The sequence below is a fragment of the Paracoccidioides lutzii genome (assembly GCF_000150705.2).
Source record: "Paracoccidioides lutzii Pb01 unplaced genomic scaffold supercont2.6, whole genome shotgun sequence".
In the NCBI taxonomy this organism is placed as follows: Eukaryota; Fungi; Ascomycota; class Eurotiomycetes; order Onygenales; family Ajellomycetaceae; genus Paracoccidioides; species Paracoccidioides lutzii.
The window spans coordinates 588,849-605,802 of record NW_015440952.1 but is presented as its reverse complement, the minus strand read 5'-3'; the positions used below and the strand labels follow the sequence as shown (position 1 = coordinate 605,802).

Sequence of the window (16,954 nt, the reverse complement as noted above, 5' to 3'; positions counted from 1 at the left end):
TTCTCCACTTCCTTTAGCAGAGACATCCTTCACTTCATCTATCGCATGGCCCCTGCCTGGTCTGTATTGAGAGATTCAGCCTGCGCTAGTCGCTGCATCCTTATTTCCTCTCTTTCCTTCTCCGCAAGCTCACGCTCCTTCAGCACAATCTCCCACATTTTCTGCACAAGTTCTTTGCTCTTTCGGTCCTCATGTTGTATTGCTCTGATAGTGTAATCGAGGTACCCGCTAACGATTGAAGTCCAACGAGCCTCATCTTGCTGGCCAAGCATACGATCCCACGCATCCTCCTGCTGTGCGAGGTAAACGTCATCCTCCAACTTCTGTTGACGAAGTATCTTTTTCCATCGTGCATCTAACTTGCTCCTGATTGTACGGCTCAAATTCGGGGGCTGTGGCTTCTTGATTCGAAGGAAAGGAATACCCCGGGCATCGACAAGCACGGGAACGTGGCGGGGCCCATTGATATGTAGCCTTGGGCGGGACAAGATAGGTTCTGTATCCGGGTGCGGACGGAGCGCTTCCGGACGTCTCCTTGCTCGGCCTTCTGCCCTTTTCCTAAGAGCGTGGGTGTTGCGGTTCTCGGGGCGGTGGTTGGCAGCTTGGACTTCGCGGCTTTTGTGGATTTCCTTTTTGAGATCAATGGTGCGCTGAATAATGCGCCCAAGACGGTCAATGCTATCTGTATTTCCTTGGTTGCATGAATGTAGTAAATCCAATGCCTTGAGCGCATATTTTATTAGTATGAAATATTATGCATCAGTAAAGATTGGTCAGGCTTACTTCGTAGCCCGCCTTCAAGGAGTTAACGATCTGGCTTGGGCTTTGCAAGTGCTTATATTTGTGGAAATTGGACTTTATTAGGGTTTGTATTTGTGCTGGTTGGATGTTGATTAAGCGCAGGCGGGAGGATTGGGAAAGGAGGGCGTGATAGAGCGAAAGACCTATGGACGAGCTGTAAGTCAAAGGAATCCAGCCATTTATCCACTGTAACGAACCTACATGCTAGTCTATGGACGCCCGAACTCTTTGGTAACAGAAATGGGGGCATTCGAAAATGGATTCTTTGTAGGCGTTAATTCAACATCTTTCGCAACTTTGGAAAGCTCTTTAGGTGCCTGGAGTTAGCTTTATCAATAACCGAAACAGATTCATTCGGTTGCACCTATGTAAGTCACATGATCTAGTACATTCTCGAATTTCGATAGATCCGAAAGAGACATAGAGTAGATGCGGCACCTCAGTATGGCATTAAAAGCCAACAAATATCCAAAAAAGATTTATAATTCATCAGGGAAAAAAAGAAGAAAAAAAATCAACACGCTCATATCCTGTGAACTGCGAAGTTTATGGCGGGTCAAACCCCCTGCTTACGATAAAGATCCGTTCATAAAATGTGGTGGATCATACATAGCACGCTCAAAAGTCATTTAACACATCTTCCCAAAGCAGTACTCCCGTTGAGTCATAATGAGAGAGGTATCCTAATGTTTCATCTAGAAATTAGATCCCTCAGGGGGTTGAGGGATCTTCTTGTTTTCTGGTAAAGCCATAAATCTATGGATTTAGTTAGAATAGAGAGGGGATTATATTCGGAATCATGCTTGCTTGCCTTCTAATTTCCAACAAGATCGTCTCCATCGTGAATTCTCGCTTCCATACAGCAAGACGAGGTAGCTTCGTCAGGTCTACCTGTGGAACTGTTATAACATATCGTTTGCCAGTTTGCTAGAGATAAGGACGCATACTTTACCAGTTCGAGAATCAACGCACGGAAGGTTCACTTTTGACACAAAGTTGATAGTCGGTGGGACGTCAGGGTAATTTTCACCGCATTGAATGTTGACGCTGTATATCCGGTTCTCATGGACACTCTAATTAATCACGGTTAAAATGAGAGCTTCTAGTTGATGTAGACAAGTATCGGGCTAACATGAGGAGGCCCTAGAATGGTTCCATTCCAATTCGTCATGGTCACATCATCTCCATTAGCTAGGCCATAGGAGCAGGCTTCTATTAAGAGCAGTATCAGATATAGTCAGCATCGAGCTCGCAACATGTGCCAGACAGGACAACGATATACACACCAGCACCTCGCCCTTTCTCTCCATTTTCAAGCTCTTCCAGTAAACGAAAGTTTCGGGGAACGACAGTGGCCATTGTAGCAGGGATATTATGCAAGGGATTAGCTAGGGCGAATTGCAATATCAAAAGCAAAAAGTATGGACATGAAAGAGGGGATGAAATTCACTGCAACACCCGACCAAAAGAGGTTCTGGTTGGGATCCATCAAGCAGGACGGGCTTTAATCGCGGCAGGACACGTGCTGCGTCATACTACGTGGATTATATCAGCTTTACTGGACTAGCTCTATATGGGTTAGCGTGTGGCTGGTTCTGAGGTGTGCTTATCTAATCTTAGTGTTAGTTAAACTTAACTAACTAGTTAACTAGTTATCAAGTGGCGCTCCTTGTGTGCAAGAGTCGCGCATTTCCGGCGGACAAGTTCAACGACGTTTGGTATCTCCACTTGGGCAGTGTTTCTCGTTTCTTCCTGTTTGATATTTGTCTCCGTGGAAGTCTTGTATTATAGTAAATTTACACGTATTTCTTTTAATGCGGACCGATCTTAGAGGCTTATTATCCCGTTAGGAACTTGCCTTTTCCAGTTTGTTAGCTACTACTTCTGGAGATCGCACGTATCGCACCTATGACGCGGAACTCAGTCTCACATTTGACATGACCTTCCACATCCTGCAGACAGAACTCTCAAATTTAATACAAGAATCGAAGCGGAAGAATTCTGATCTCAAAAATGTAATGTCTTAGGTATCTCTACTCCCAAATGAACATTGACTGACTTGTCATTATTTAGGTAGCTGAGCAGTCCTTGACAGAGCTGAAGGGTTTACCGTCAACTTCGGAAGCCCAGCTAGCGGCAGGTTTGGCTCACCCAGAACCATGGGGCTAATTCATATATACTGACTTTCCAAGAGACTTGCTTCGAAAACCCCATTTTGTAAAACCTTTTGTGATTGCTTGTCAAACCCGTCATGCTCGACTTGCTGCAATCGGGGTGGTCGGTGTCCAGAGGCTGGTGGCCTCCCGGGCGCTACCACCAGAACGACTCAGGGATGTTCTCAATGCTCTTCAAGAGACAACGAATTTAGGTTGATAACCTCACCTATGGTTGGTAGATATTTGTATGAGTACTAAAAGGTTGATAGGTCTCGATGTCCAACTTAAAGTGCTTCAGACATTAGGCTCGCTGTTTCAATATTATGCGATCAGCTTGAGTGGACCGCTTCTTGCAACTTCTTTGGAATTGTGCGCCACCATACAGAACAGTAAAACCGTATCTGTTGCGAATACAGCTGCAGCCACACTGCAACAGCTCGTAGTTTCTGTCTTTGATAAGGTCTCTAAAATGGACGGTATGTCAATCCAATCTGTTCATTATCGGAGTTTTCATCTCACTATACTGATCTTTTACTTAAGCGACGGTAGATTCAGTTCCCAGTGCTACGGTGACTGTCGATGAACAGCAGATTCGCATATCTTCTGCCAGTTATGATGCGCTGCGGGTAAATTATACTGTGCAATATTTCATATCTGTGTGGTTCTTGCTGATCACCTTTGTAGATTTTGGATGATCTCTGCCGTATCATTGAAGGAGAAAAATTAGGATTTCTCAATATCAAGTCGCTTTCAAAGATTTTCGTTCTTGAGCTAATCGAAAGTATCCTGGTTAACAGTGGTGATGTTTTCGCTAAACATCCAGAACAAATTCAGGTGCTCCGCAACCGGTTGATGCCACTGACCGTGAGGCACTTTTCCGAACGGTATAGCTTTCCTCTGACAGTCCGTGTGGCAAGGATATTACTCCTTCTACTTAGAGGGTATCTACCACAGTTGATTACGGAATGCGAGATGGCATTAGGGCTTCTGATCCATTTGCTTGATGCTGATGCTGCAGTACCCTGGAAACGCGTTATCTGTATGGAGATATTCAGAGCGTTATATTCTGACCCGGGACTTATTAGGGTTATTTACGTACTGTTTGACGGCCAAGAAGGTCGCAGGGATATCGTCCGTGATCATATGGCTTGTCTGGTGAGGCTAGCTTCAGAAAAACCGTCACTTATTGGTGTTAGTCATCAGTCAACTTTACCAACGGGTATCTCGAATTCAAGAAATACTATGGACGAGCAAGTTGCTCTTGAGACTGTCACTGTTGCTGGCGTTATTGGAGGCCCAGCCACAAATGAGAATATGTGTGGTATCAGCAGCCAATGGAGCCTTGTTCGTACGCCGTACCTCGAAACGTTAGACAAAATCGAGAACCCAATGCCTCCAGAGACCTATATTTACAGCCTTGTTCTTAATTGCATAAGTGCATTTTCGGAGAGCGTTGCAAAATTCATCCTGCCATTGACAGTTCCGGAATCTAAAAGCAAACGAAAACGTAGGGAGTTCACCTCGAATAAAGAGAGTGACGTCTCAGAACTTCAGCATAGTAACTCTAGCACATTTTCGAAGAGATCAGCTGTTCCGCTAAACCCTTTAGACCTCAAAACCCACCCCCAGATCGATGACATTAATGCAATCATGAGCATGATTGATTCCTGCTGGCCCGCTATTCTTGCGACTTGTTCGACATTCTTATATGCCGCGCTGGACGAAGAGTTCTATCACAATCTGGTCAGAGCCTTCCAGAAGTTAACTCATGTTGCTGGTCTATTGAGGTTATCCACTCCACGAGATACATTTCTCACTACTCTTGGGAAGGCCGCTGTCCCAGTCGGTCCCGTTGCTATCAACACGCTTCACAGGTCCCCTAGTGTTACTTCCCAAGCCTCTCTTACTGCCGAATCGCCTCTACAGAAGTCCCAAACTACTCCTGATGCACTCGCTCCACCAGCAGATAACAGTTCTGCTACTCTTAGCACTCGTAAATTATTGTGTTTGCGGGCCTTACTTAACCTTGGAATAGCACTGGGTCCTACTTTGGACCAGGCTGCATGGTCAATAATACTTGAAACGCTTCAGCATGCAGAGTTGATCATCAGCGTTTCCAGCATCGCAACCCCTAAGCCTACATCTGCGAATCAGACCAGTGATTTCAACGCTACCCCTTCCTTAGAGCCTTCCAAAGCTGGTTTTGGAACCGAAATCATGGCTGTCGAAGCTGCAGCGACTAAAATGTTTGAGAGCACTGGAGAGTATCATAGCACCTCATTCAAGGACATTTTAATTGCCCTCTTACGTCTATCCGAAGAGACAAACAAGGGTATTCCGGATACCACCCCTGAGGATCTTCCTATATCCACACAGTCTACGGCACATTCTAAGCCCATAGGGCGCATTCATCAAAACAAACGCTCTCTTTCTATCGCTCTGGGAAAGTCGAGAATTCAAGATGATGAGTTGAAATTTGTCTTAACAAAAGTGAATGAGTTGGCCAAAGCCAATATTGAACGACTAGCCCTCCCCAAAGACGAAGCAGGGATTTGGCACATTTTAGTTGAGGATCTCGTATCTATCACTCGAAATAGCCAAATCAATCAGTCCCTGCGTTCGAATGCGAGCCAGGTTCTTGACAACGTTGTATTCAACTCAATAAAGCTCGGAAACTCTGACGATCCAAACTTACGAAATCTCGTTCAACTTCGGGGCTTGCATGCTTTGGAAATTCAGATCTCAGCTTTATATGACATAAGTCAGACTGCGAAGTCTTCACAACGCGCATCCGATTTTGAAGTACATGAACTTGCACTCGAGACGCTAAAATCTATTCTGGAGGAGTGTGGAGAATCGTTGGTTGCCGGATGGGACTTGGTGTTTGATCTGATATCAAGTGTATTTGATAAACCGCAGTTACTGCTAGAGAACGGGAGCAAACCCGCTTCTTCCCAACTTACCCATAGGATTAAGGGTAATTTAACTGTGAAGTCTCCAAAGCTTGTCAGAACAGCATATAGCTCGCTTCAGCTTGTTGCTTCCGACTTCCTTAACCTGCTACCATCCCCCTGTCTCTTAGAGTTGGTTAGAGCTTTTGCGAACTTTGCGTCACAGATGGAGGATTTCAATATCTCGCTTACTTCCACAACGACCTTTTGGAACCTTTCTGATTTTCTACGAAGTCAAATTGATAAGTTCTCTATTGAAAGTCATATGGAAGTTTCTTCGAGCGAGGAGACGTTGACCACGCTAGCCAAGAGCTCAGATCTCTCAATTTCTAGAAATTCATTGTGGCTGCTCCTCCTTCTACATCTTGTTGGTTTAAGTACTGACAACCGGGCGGAAATTCGAAATACTGCAATTCAGACCTCCTTGCGAATTTTCGATGCGTACGGCCATCAACTCCCACCAAAAGCCTGGCATCTCTGTTTGAACAAGGTTCTTTTTGCTATGACAGACTCGGTACAGAAGGAAATTTTGAGAGTGTCGCAGGGATCGGAAGGTCGTGATTCTGTCGAACTTAAAGCATGGATAGAGACCGTTGTGGTTCTGACAAAAGGATTGTCTAGCTTAATTGCTGCGTACTTCGATACCATTATCCAGTATGAGGGCTTTATTCAATCGTGGAACCGACTATTGGAATATTTCGCCACTATAATCAAGGTTAAACTACTTGAGTTGGACGAATCTATCTTCTCAAGTTTTTCGGAAGTTCTCTCTCGAATACAAGGCTATGAAGACATCGGCCTCGAACCTATGCAATCTGCGTGGGCTGTCTGGACTGATGGCCACCCGATCAAAGGAGATGATCAACCAAATTTAGATATGTTAAATCAAAATACTTTGATAGCATATCTCAATTGTTTCAAGCAGCTATATCGGCTCCTGAAGAATACATTAACGGAATCACATATTGACCAAGTCCTCAATAATATACAAATTTCCATCTGGGGATCAGTGTCATCCCACTACACTCCAGACGTTGATCACCAGTCAGAGTTGCAGGCGCTTTCTATGGAATGCTTGAAGACAATGTGTTTAGAGAGGACTTCCTCTCAACCAGCTCTTGTTGGGTGCCTTGCTGAATTTTCGGACTGCGCGTTAACAAAGTGGTCACCGGCTCAAGATAAAAGAAGGCCAACCTTTGTGGCATTCTCAAAGTCTGCAATGCGACTGCTAGGGTGGTATATAGTGGAACATGGCATTCTCATTGATATTTTCTCAGGTGGCACATTGGCCAGAGCGCTTGAACACCTGGCTAACCAGATAACCCATAAATATAACTGGAATGGAAGAGACCAGGACCCCGTTTTATGGCGGGTGGCGACGACCGTTTCCCTCGATATTCTTCAAGTCTCTATCCCATACATCGAGAAGCAACATGCTAATTCTAATCAAGAAGAACTAGATAGGTTCTGGAGTTGTGTCGTTGACATTTCTAGGGGGATTGTTTCAGCCCATAATTACAATAAATTGAATGTGCAGCCCAATGCAGTGTACGAAGATGAAGAATTCGACATAACATCTTTCTCCCGCCTCCGAAACGTGGTCATACCATCACTAGGCTCCTCTTTGATACCGGATAGAGTACGACGCGATTTTGCCTGTGCGCTTTTCAACTCATCGTTTCTCTATCCTCCACAGCACCACGATTTACCCCTTGGAGGAGTCGAAACGGAGCCGCTGCGTGACTTGTATAAAATCCGTATGGGCCGCACCTACGATCCAGCGCCAACTCTCCGATCAAAAATGTCTTATGTGCTAATCGACACGCTCTTTGGCCTTGCATCAACACGCACAAGCAGTTCCCTTCCCCCTAAATCACCGCCATCCGAATCTTCATCAAGAGCCACACACCAAGGCAGGACAGATCCTTATATATCCCTCGCAAAATCCGTTTCTCCCTATCTAATCCTCCGTTGCGCGATATCTCTAAAATCCTACATCGCCGACCAACCGCTACGTGGACTCATGCCGCAACCGACTCCAGCACGAAAGGAGCTGTTATATCTACTCCGTCGACTAGTTGAGTTGAGAAGTGAACCAAGTGTAATTCCCGATGCGGGTCCTGCTATTCCCTTGGGATGTGGCAAGACGCTCAGCGTTGGTGGTGTTAAATCATCGATGTTCAAGAAACATCTTGGATGGATATATCCGCTCGTCGTACGGGGGATGGGAGTTGCTGGAAAGGAGAGAGAAGATAGTAGCGTTTTAGATGCGTTGGGACGGGCGTTGGCATCTCTTTCGGGGGATGGAGGGGAAGAAGAAGAAGAAGATGAAGAAGAAGATGATGATGATGGGGATGGGGATGATGGGGATGGGGATGATGGGGATGGGGATGGGGGTGATAGTGACGGAGAGGCTGTAGACAAAGGAAATGATTGATGGATAGCATTGATTAAACTCAATACTGCTATTTGATCCTGGTGTAAAGCATCTCCATTTGTTGACACTATTCATGTTCACTTCGGTTTATTTTATTAATTAACATATATTCTCATTCAAATATATATATATATATTTTTGCGTCCCACATTTTCAGCCGTCTTCATTGGGAGGATTACAAATCCCCCAGGATGCCACCTTTTTTACGTTGATGGGCATGTTATTCACTTTGATACCAGAGATTAGCTATATAATCCATGAAGTATGATGCAGGAAACCTTTAAACCAGCAGCCATAGATGCAAACGGTGGACAACAATTCGAGAGCTCCTATGGCTAATACACTGAAAAAATGGAAAATAGCATAATAGATATTGAAAGACCATCCTGAGAGGAATAACTCATGATACACAACGTGATTGTCTGTTCTAAAAACCGGAACAAGGGAAATCAAAAGCCAATGACCACAACTCCAACAATTCATGGAACCATTGCTATTATCTAACCAGCCCTGCATCCCGTCGTCATCGTCCCCATCCAGCATCAACTATGCAGGGGCCGAAACTGGCTGCTTTCCAAACGATGCGGTTTGCATGTCTTTTGTTGGACCTGCTGACGTAACAGGCTCACCTTGGAGTTGTTGTTGCTGGTCAATTTGTTGCTGTGCAACTTCAGGGGTTAATGGGATTTCGGGGGCTTGACGGTAAAGAACGATTTCGGATTGTTTGAAGTATCGACGGGCATCTGGAAGACTTGGTTAGCCATCGTTTCACATGTCTTGTTCTTCAACCTGTGATCATTCTTGGTTTGGCATCGGTGAACAAACATAAGCAGCAAGGGGCACATAGACAGGGTCAGAAGTGACGTATATGACGTGAATGTGAAATAGATGGCATGGCTGTTTGATCCGTCCGACCGATACTCCACCGTTGTCATGCGATGGGCCAAGGGGTTGATTGAAGGGATGTGGAAAGAATGTCGATGTGTAGGAACTGCGGCAAGGGAAGTCTTAGCGTGGGGGCCCCTCTCCCATCAACCAAACACAGAGCTGAATTGGAGCGCTCAAGCCCCAGCCGTGAGAAATCATCCTGCTCACATTCCGTTTGGTAATCCAATCACCGTAAAGGTGTGCAATTGGGAGAGGGGTTTGGATGAAATGGGATGCGCATGGGATTGTGGAGAGAATAAGCAAAGCCCGAAAATAAGAACCAAGAGATCTCAAGATTCAAATCGTGGTAGGAAGATCAAAAAACCATAGAAAAGAAAGAATGACCTCCGAGTGCCAGGAAAAATTTACCTTCGTCAATAAGAACTAAGCTGAGATAGTATCGAGTCGAATACTTTTTGTTCACATCGCGAAACGTGGGGGTCAAATCGAACCCTCCCAGGAACAATCGAATGGGTATCGTTTCGCCTTGTGAAGGTAAATAACGATTGTCAGCTCGTCACATGGTATGTAACACCATGTTGATGATGGAAAGAAGTGGTCAAGCAATTTCGTGGAATATATCCACACGATAGGGGGAAATCTGAATACCTCTTGATGGGGAACCGTCCATAATCTACAAACACGCGAGTTAGCCTACCCAATGGTATTGCCAGCGTTTCCACCTCTGAACGCAGATGGTGCCAGTTTTGGTAAAATGCGGTTTTAACATACCTCGAAGCGCACCAACGTTTCACTTTCATTATACTGATTCGGGGGCGATCCGGTCGTTTCGCGGCGGATAATCGACAATTCCATATGTTTTATCTTCAACCTCACAAGCAAGAAGTATATTCTCCCTACAATAACATCTTTGAGATGATATTTCGATTTCGAATACTCAAATTCTATATGCAAGCAATCTTCGATTCCGACGTCCATTTTGATAGGGCTATTCGTTTCCGGAGGCATGCGGTACGAATATACCCAGATATCCTTCTCTCGCACAACATCCGCTATCCGCCGTGAAACCGTCACCCTGACAAAATACCGGAGCTTGACATTGATGCCATTGTAAGATTCATATTGCTTTTCGACATTTTTGAAGTTGAATGGGAAGATTTGCGGATGCTGTAGTTCACCAGGCGCAGCAAGTTCCTGGCCAAAGGAGAGGAATTCGTAATGGTTACCCCGATCAAAAAACATCTCTAATCAAGTCCCATCATATCAATCAATAAAGTTAACCTCAGTACTGGGTGGATGAAGTGAAGAAGGAATGGCGCATTGCCATATGTACCGTACCTATCGTTCCGATAAATTGCACCTTGATGCCCGTGTGCTCTAATCGTTTCCCATCCTTAGGCCGCACTGTCACCGCTCCCTTCACAGATTCACCATCCATATACAGCGGGGCCTTCTCCCTTCTGTTCTTGTCTAGTTTGACATCGACAGTTTCCCGTTCATCGCTATCTTCAAGGACGATGTCGATATCGACAGGGGTGGAAAAGAAGAAAGACGACATGGCACCGACAAGGGACCTTGGCGGTAGAATTAGGGTTACTATGGACGTTCCGGAATCTGCATGCGCACCTATAAGCAACAGTAGCTAATTGCCTCTTGAATATATCCTTTGCCGTTGGGCTTGAGTTCTTCTTCAGTCTGGTGATGCGATGCAGCCGACGTTTTGCCAAGCACAATTACATAATCAACCAGACCACTATTAACGTAATTCCACACTGAGTCGGCCACCACACCGAGTCGGCCAGCAAATTCACTGTATCCCAACTAGGTAGTTTTTAATTCAAATTATCTCAACGCAACAAAGCTCAATTAAATTAAATTAAATTACACTTGGTTGAGGGCATCTTAGTCTTGTATGCCCAAGCATTCCACAATTGCTGCATCTTCGTGGCGCTCATACGCGTGCTGTGGGCTCAGCAGCTGAAGGCTTGGGGGGGTTGAATAACTGGCTGTTCAACAGGCTCTGCAGGCTCTATAGGGCCTACTAGAAGACTTTGAACTTCTTCACTAGTTAAACCTCCTACTTCCTGCCCAATTCGGCGCCTAAAAAAAAGATCTCTTGCGCTTTTGCTTCTCTATCTCATTGGTGTTGAATATATCCTGGTATTGCTTCTTCATAATTGTGGCACTGACCATCCCATATTCACAGGCCTTGATAATTTGGTCAAAACCTTCCACAAAGCCTTGAGGCTGACCCTTCACTAAGCCCTTGATCTTATTCGCCTGCCAGTGTAATTGCTGGGGATTACTAGGTGTTTGAAGCACCCAGGACATGATTGAATTGCTAGAGCTGCTGCATGGGGGGGTAGGGGTCCGTAGTTGAATATCCAGCTGCTGGAGGACGTAGTCAGGCTGAAAGGGCACTATTCCAGTTGCCTTGAAGCCATTTTGAATAGTCTGAGGTTTGAAGGCTGCAGCGCGTGCTGCAGGGTAGGCATCTAGGAAATCTGCCTTCCGAATGGCATTAAATCCAAGCTGCATTCGCTGCTGAACTAGATCTCTGTACACTCACTTTAAAACTGAAAAAACACCCACATCTAGTGGCTGCAGAAGGTGAGAGGAATGAGGTGGCATGCAAAGGCATATTATAGTATTATCCTTGCAGATTTGGTCAAATTCTGGGGTAAGGTGACTGCCGTGCCCGTCCAGGATAAGAAGGATAGATCTGCCAACTCTGCGAGGATCTGCTGCTGGAATAAACACCCATTGAAGCCATCTCAGGCCTATTTCATCAGTAGTCCAACCATTTGGACTGACATCTAGCCTCCAGCCTTCTGGAAGGCCTTCAAACCAACCTTCCAACAAGCCCTGGCCTTTGAGGATGAGATAGGGAGGTAGAGCCCATCCTGACGCGTTGACTGATTCAATTACAGTCACCCATTCACAGTTTCCAGGCTGTAGGAGCTTTGCTCTGTCATAGTGCTCACTACTAGTAATGACCTTAGTAGTGGCACAGAGCCCCATAGCAAAGCCAGTCTCATCAAAGTTGTATATATCCTCTGGCACAATCCCATGCTCAGCAATTGTATCTCCTAAGGTCTTAAACCAATCCTTTATAACCTGCTGATCTTCACACTTGGCCCAGTCATGATTATAGTGTCTGGAATAGCGGCTTCGGAGCTCCGTACAATGTTTAATCAGCCTTGAAATCCAGTTCTTGCTGACCCGAGGGGGGGAGGTAGTGGAGGCAGTGGAATTCCGTAAGGTAAGAAGATAATTAGCAATATCTTCAACAAATGCCAGCTGAGGAGGGAATCCTCATTTAGCTTGGTCCAACACCCATTCAACTAGGCTATCCTCTTCAGCAGCAGATAATTTGTGAGAGTTTGCGCGTAAATTCACCCATGAGGGCCGGTGCTTGAGGCGATCTTGAAGAGTAGATCTAGGCACATTAAATAGCTTTGCAGCTTCACGAATTGAGAGCTTTTCATCATTTTGAATAGATTTTATCGCGAGTTCAATCCTGCCCTCTTGCTCAACTGAATTTGAAGAGTTTTTCTTGCATTTTGGTGGCATAATTGCGCGTTGAATTGAATGAGCAGTTAAATTAGTAGGTGGAGAAATTTGGTGGCCGACTCGGTGTGGAATTACGTTAGTTAGTTAGACAAATTGAGAATAATTACATTATTTGCTAGAATCAGAGATTGTGGGTTATGCAGACTTCAAACTGGATGCTGGACAATTCTACTCTGTACAGCGATATCATATCTCATAAGACCTGTGGCTGACGGTCTCAATCATTGCTGGAAAGTGACTGCTATGAGCTCACAAGAGGCTGTTTGTCCGCAATTTGCCCAACCAAGAACTCAAATTGATTCCTGAGCCCCTTTCATGCCAACCAGCAATCATATTGCAGAATCCCCCTGCTGATCTTCGCAGCCTCCTACTGTCCGCCTGTCCTGGGGATGATCAGTGAAAAGAGGACAAGATGAGCCGAAGATAGTAGTTGACTGAAAAGGCGATAATTTCTCCAGAGAACATTCCGCCTCCCGCGACAGAAAGGAATGTGATGTACATAGGGAAAAGAGGGAAAGCAGATCTTCATATTTTTATTGGCAGCTGGACAAAAGAAGCAGAGAATCGCGTGCAAGAAGTGCAATTTCCAATACTTTGGTCACCAATCCCCTCTCGTTTGCTAACTAACTGGGGGGCCCTGGACAATGACAGGAATTTGTCAGGTTGATTGTGACGGAGGATTTTTCAGCGTGAACCCGCTCCAGAGTCGCCGCAGTTAAGTATTCTCCAGTGCTCGGTCCCCTGCGACTGATAAATGTGACAAGGTTAAACAACTTATTTAACTATTGTGAGTGTTAAGCAAGGAGGACTAGGAATCAGCTTCAGCCAGCAATCTAACAGTGACGTCCGATTCAATCTTTCGTGAAAGAAATCGTTCAACTTCCTGCTATGAAGGCATCTTTCATATGACCAGGTGCTTCCTCTTACTATGTATTACTGGTGGGTTTTGCATAGGAGTATTTACATCTCAGTTCCAATCACAGCTCACATAGATTTTAATTGCCCAGAGAGGCGCCAGATTTTTAGAGTAAGCGAAGTCTCAGCAATTAAAAACACAATTCTCAAAGCTACCCTGCATTATCATGGCTGTTGTAGGCATTTCTGTGGCGAACAACTCTGCTAACTCCAACAGCTTTCTGAGTCATGTTAGCCCATCATCTGTATAGTTATGTGTGTTCATTCGGAGGCAAGGGGCATGACATTATGCATCTAAAAATATCTACTCCAGAAAAAGGATTCTTCAACATTGAAATCAATTCAAGAACATAAAATTAGGAAAATCAAAAATCAAAAATCAAAAATCAAAAGAAGTCAAACCCTCATCGGAATCGAGCTCCAAAAATGCGGGGCAAGGACTTGTACGCACAAGTCCATCCATATCAAGGGGAAGTCTTTCCCGCTGATTTGAACAATGCCACAAATGCATGCATTGAAACATTCTGGCGTGCATTTGTGAGCAAGCAGCCTTTCATGCAAAACAGCGATCTCAATTAGTGTTCTAGATATGTATCGGATGAGAATAGCATAGAATCCAAAATAAGTGAATAACCACGCTTTTTAAAAACCTTGCTAAGTTAATATCTGAGAATTTCCCCCACAGATCAATCACTTCGAACCATCCGATACGGAGGTGAGGTGCAGGCGTCATTTAAAAATAGAGCGCCGGGTTGACTAGGGTCTTCCCGAGCATGGTGGGCTTTCGCGGCTGATGATATTGTTGCCCTTGTTGCTCTTCTCGGGCAGCTCATTCGATTTGCCCCTGTTCAGTGGGTTGAAGTTGAATGTGCTAGCTAGCTGCAGTTGCACTGAACCCACACCTCCAAAACACCCACACGATGAGCTAAAACGCGGATAAAATGGAAGTTTGTGACAGTCCCCTGTCCAGCATTGGTCCCGGGCATGCACGATACGGGATGGGATGCTATTTATCAATTAATTAAAGAGCAAGACCAGTTTCTGAAAGGGCGATGGGACTCTTCTTGATCGATGACATATACCCAAGTGAAAATTATGCAAATCATTCAGGCAAGGCCGTAGTTCAGTCCAGCCCATCCCTAACATTAGTACACTGGCGTCCCCTATTGTCTCGGCCACAAAACACAGCGGGAGGAGTTACTCTGAGATTGCAGTGGATGCATTTCCCAGCTATGCATCCGAAGAGTGGGAGAGATTCCACAGAGGAACCTAGAAGAATATCGGCTGATCCCCGCCAATTTAATCATAACAGTTGGATAACATTAGCTAAAGCAAAGGGAACTTGAATTGCATAGCATCGTGCATTGTGCTTGCATCTCCCTCCTCTATCTCCTGCAACCTGCTGAGACAGTGGTTGGTATGCAAGTGATGTAGCGACTGTCAAGCTATTGGATTCGCCCAAACGACCCAACAATGTCCCTCTGTTCGAGAACTTTGTAGGATGAAGTAGCGGTTCAAAGCTCTGTAGGTTATCATAGCTCATGCATATCCCGGCGCCAGTTGGGTGTTCCCAGCCACAGAGGGGTGGTATCTTGGAATCAGCAACTCAAAGCAAATACTGTATTTCTGCATGATTTGGTCCCACTGCAGAGCTGAGAATGGGGATCAGAACCAATGTTTTACCTACCCAAGTTTCACTAAATAACCCCCCAATCGCCGCCAGAGCCGTTGAGAGAAGCCAGGGTCAACGTCAACGGTAATTCTAAATCCCTAGAGGTAAAACACCATTCTTTCTCTGTATCTCCCGTGCTGCAAAATTAGCCAGGTATTGACGCTGAATCAACTTGAAAATATCTTCAGCCGGGCAATGCATTCGTTTGTTTCTGAGCAAAAATCAGCTGGTCATAAACCCTGCGGTGGTAGTTATGCGTGGATTAGTTAAAAGGTTCCATCCAGATGATATCTCGCGACAACGCCCAAACCAGCGTTTGCCATGCGATTAAAAGCAAGACGAAGGACACTCAGTCACCTGTCACCCCCCATCCGCTCCCCCGCCCACCACATATTATACCCAAGGCTTGGACTGCGTGGGCTGCAGCGGCCAAGTTTTTATTATTGGCTAACCCCACAGACGGACGCCACATAAGTGCGAGGGGGTTCCAACCACGCAGGATTTTCCCCTTTTCTGTAAGCTCAATCTTGACTGACATCTTGACGTTTCTCCACAAGCTCGTGAGCAGCAGGTTATGGAATTGCTCAGCTTCATCTACATCAGCGTGATGCAGTGCCTACAGCTCGTTTCAGCGGTAGGGCATAATCTTCCGCGCAGCCGCTATGATCCCTTTTGTCCAAAATCCAAGCTATCGTTGTTCCCCAGGGCCGGCTTTCCCTCTCTCTGCATAAGTTCTGACTCTATCTGCCACGCTGCTGTCAAATCAAAAAGCTTCTTGCTTTGGATAGTTATCTGAAGCCAGGCTCACTAATACATAGCTGATACGGCCTACGGGACAACAATTTATTGACCTAAACTTAATAAAAGCTGGTTGCTGTCAAATCCAATCACAGGCCGCGCCTCCACGTTTTGGAGAACCGCTCTCAAAACATCAAACTAACACGTCCAAAGTTCCCGCCAACCCCTTTACCTAAAACCCGTTCCAAAAATGATATATAAGTTGATATCGTGCCCTTTGGTTCTCATCTTTCTAGCACATTTCGAGTTCTGCATAGTTGTTGTCTTCTCCGTTATCTAATTCAAGTCATGTGGACAAGTTCCTTTTCAAGTCAGTAAGTTCAGTGTTTGTTCTCGCGGCTTTGAAACTCTGCCAGCCTCTCAAATCCCCTATTCGGATCCTTGTCGGCCCCAGAACCGTCGCAGCGGGCCCAATAGGTATAATTTCAGGGCCAACCTTACCTACTTACTATTTTATACTTTCCCCACAGTTGCTGAATAGTTGGCGCTCCTCCATTATTCTCAGCCACCCTAAGTTCTCTAACCTAAGTTTCCCTTTGACCAAGATTTCTTAGTGTTAATTCTTCTAAAAAGTACTTTGATTTTTCCCATTGCCTTGTCCGTCCTGTTCTATTGTTTTGAGTGTATCTTTATCGAGTTTCTTTTTGGAAACTGCATTAAAGATAAATAGCTATTTCAAATGCTTTGGCTTTGAGAAACTTCCAGAGTCCGCTGGGCCGGGTGGTGAAATTTGTTAAAACCGAGGAGCAGTTTTGTTTGCAAG

At 45.2% G+C, this 16,954-nt stretch overlaps 4 protein-coding genes across 4 annotated transcripts; 1 reads left to right on the top strand and 3 right to left on the bottom strand.

Annotated features, from left to right (window-relative positions):
• Nucleotides 1-38: 38 nt before the first annotated feature.
• On the bottom strand, nt 39-1,223 carry PAAG_02774 (hypothetical protein; the record flags this gene model as incomplete). Its single annotated transcript, XM_015844746.1, has 4 exons — nt 39-722; nt 784-944; nt 1,019-1,118; nt 1,191-1,223. 4 exons carry the CDS (start codon nt 1,221-1,223, stop codon nt 39-41), a joined length of 978 nt encoding a protein of 325 aa, XP_015701824.1.
• Nucleotides 1,224-1,496: 273 nt separating this feature from the next.
• PAAG_02773 (ubiquitin-conjugating enzyme variant MMS2) lies at nt 1,497-2,160 on the bottom strand (the record flags this gene model as incomplete). Its single annotated transcript, XM_015844745.1, has 5 exons — nt 1,497-1,557; nt 1,628-1,692; nt 1,749-1,874; nt 1,934-2,013; nt 2,088-2,160. The coding sequence occupies 5 exons, from the start codon at nt 2,158-2,160 to the stop codon at nt 1,497-1,499; spliced, it is 405 nt and encodes a 134-aa protein (XP_015701823.1).
• A 578-nt stretch (nt 2,161-2,738) lies between these two features.
• PAAG_02772 (hypothetical protein) lies at nt 2,739-8,345 on the top strand (the record flags this gene model as incomplete). Its single annotated transcript, XM_015844744.1, has 6 exons — nt 2,739-2,816; nt 2,875-2,941; nt 2,996-3,169; nt 3,227-3,433; nt 3,498-3,583; nt 3,642-8,345. 6 exons carry the CDS (start codon nt 2,739-2,741, stop codon nt 8,343-8,345), a joined length of 5,316 nt encoding a protein of 1,771 aa, XP_015701822.1.
• A 546-nt stretch (nt 8,346-8,891) lies between these two features.
• PAAG_02771 (vacuolar protein sorting-associated protein) lies at nt 8,892-10,791 on the bottom strand (the record flags this gene model as incomplete). The annotated part of the gene is made up of 5 exons (XM_015844743.1): nt 8,892-9,088; nt 9,642-9,758; nt 9,882-9,906; nt 10,005-10,477; nt 10,572-10,791. The coding sequence occupies 5 exons, from the start codon at nt 10,789-10,791 to the stop codon at nt 8,892-8,894; spliced, it is 1,032 nt and encodes a 343-aa protein (XP_015701821.1).
• Between the last annotated feature and the right edge of the window lie 6,163 nt (nt 10,792-16,954).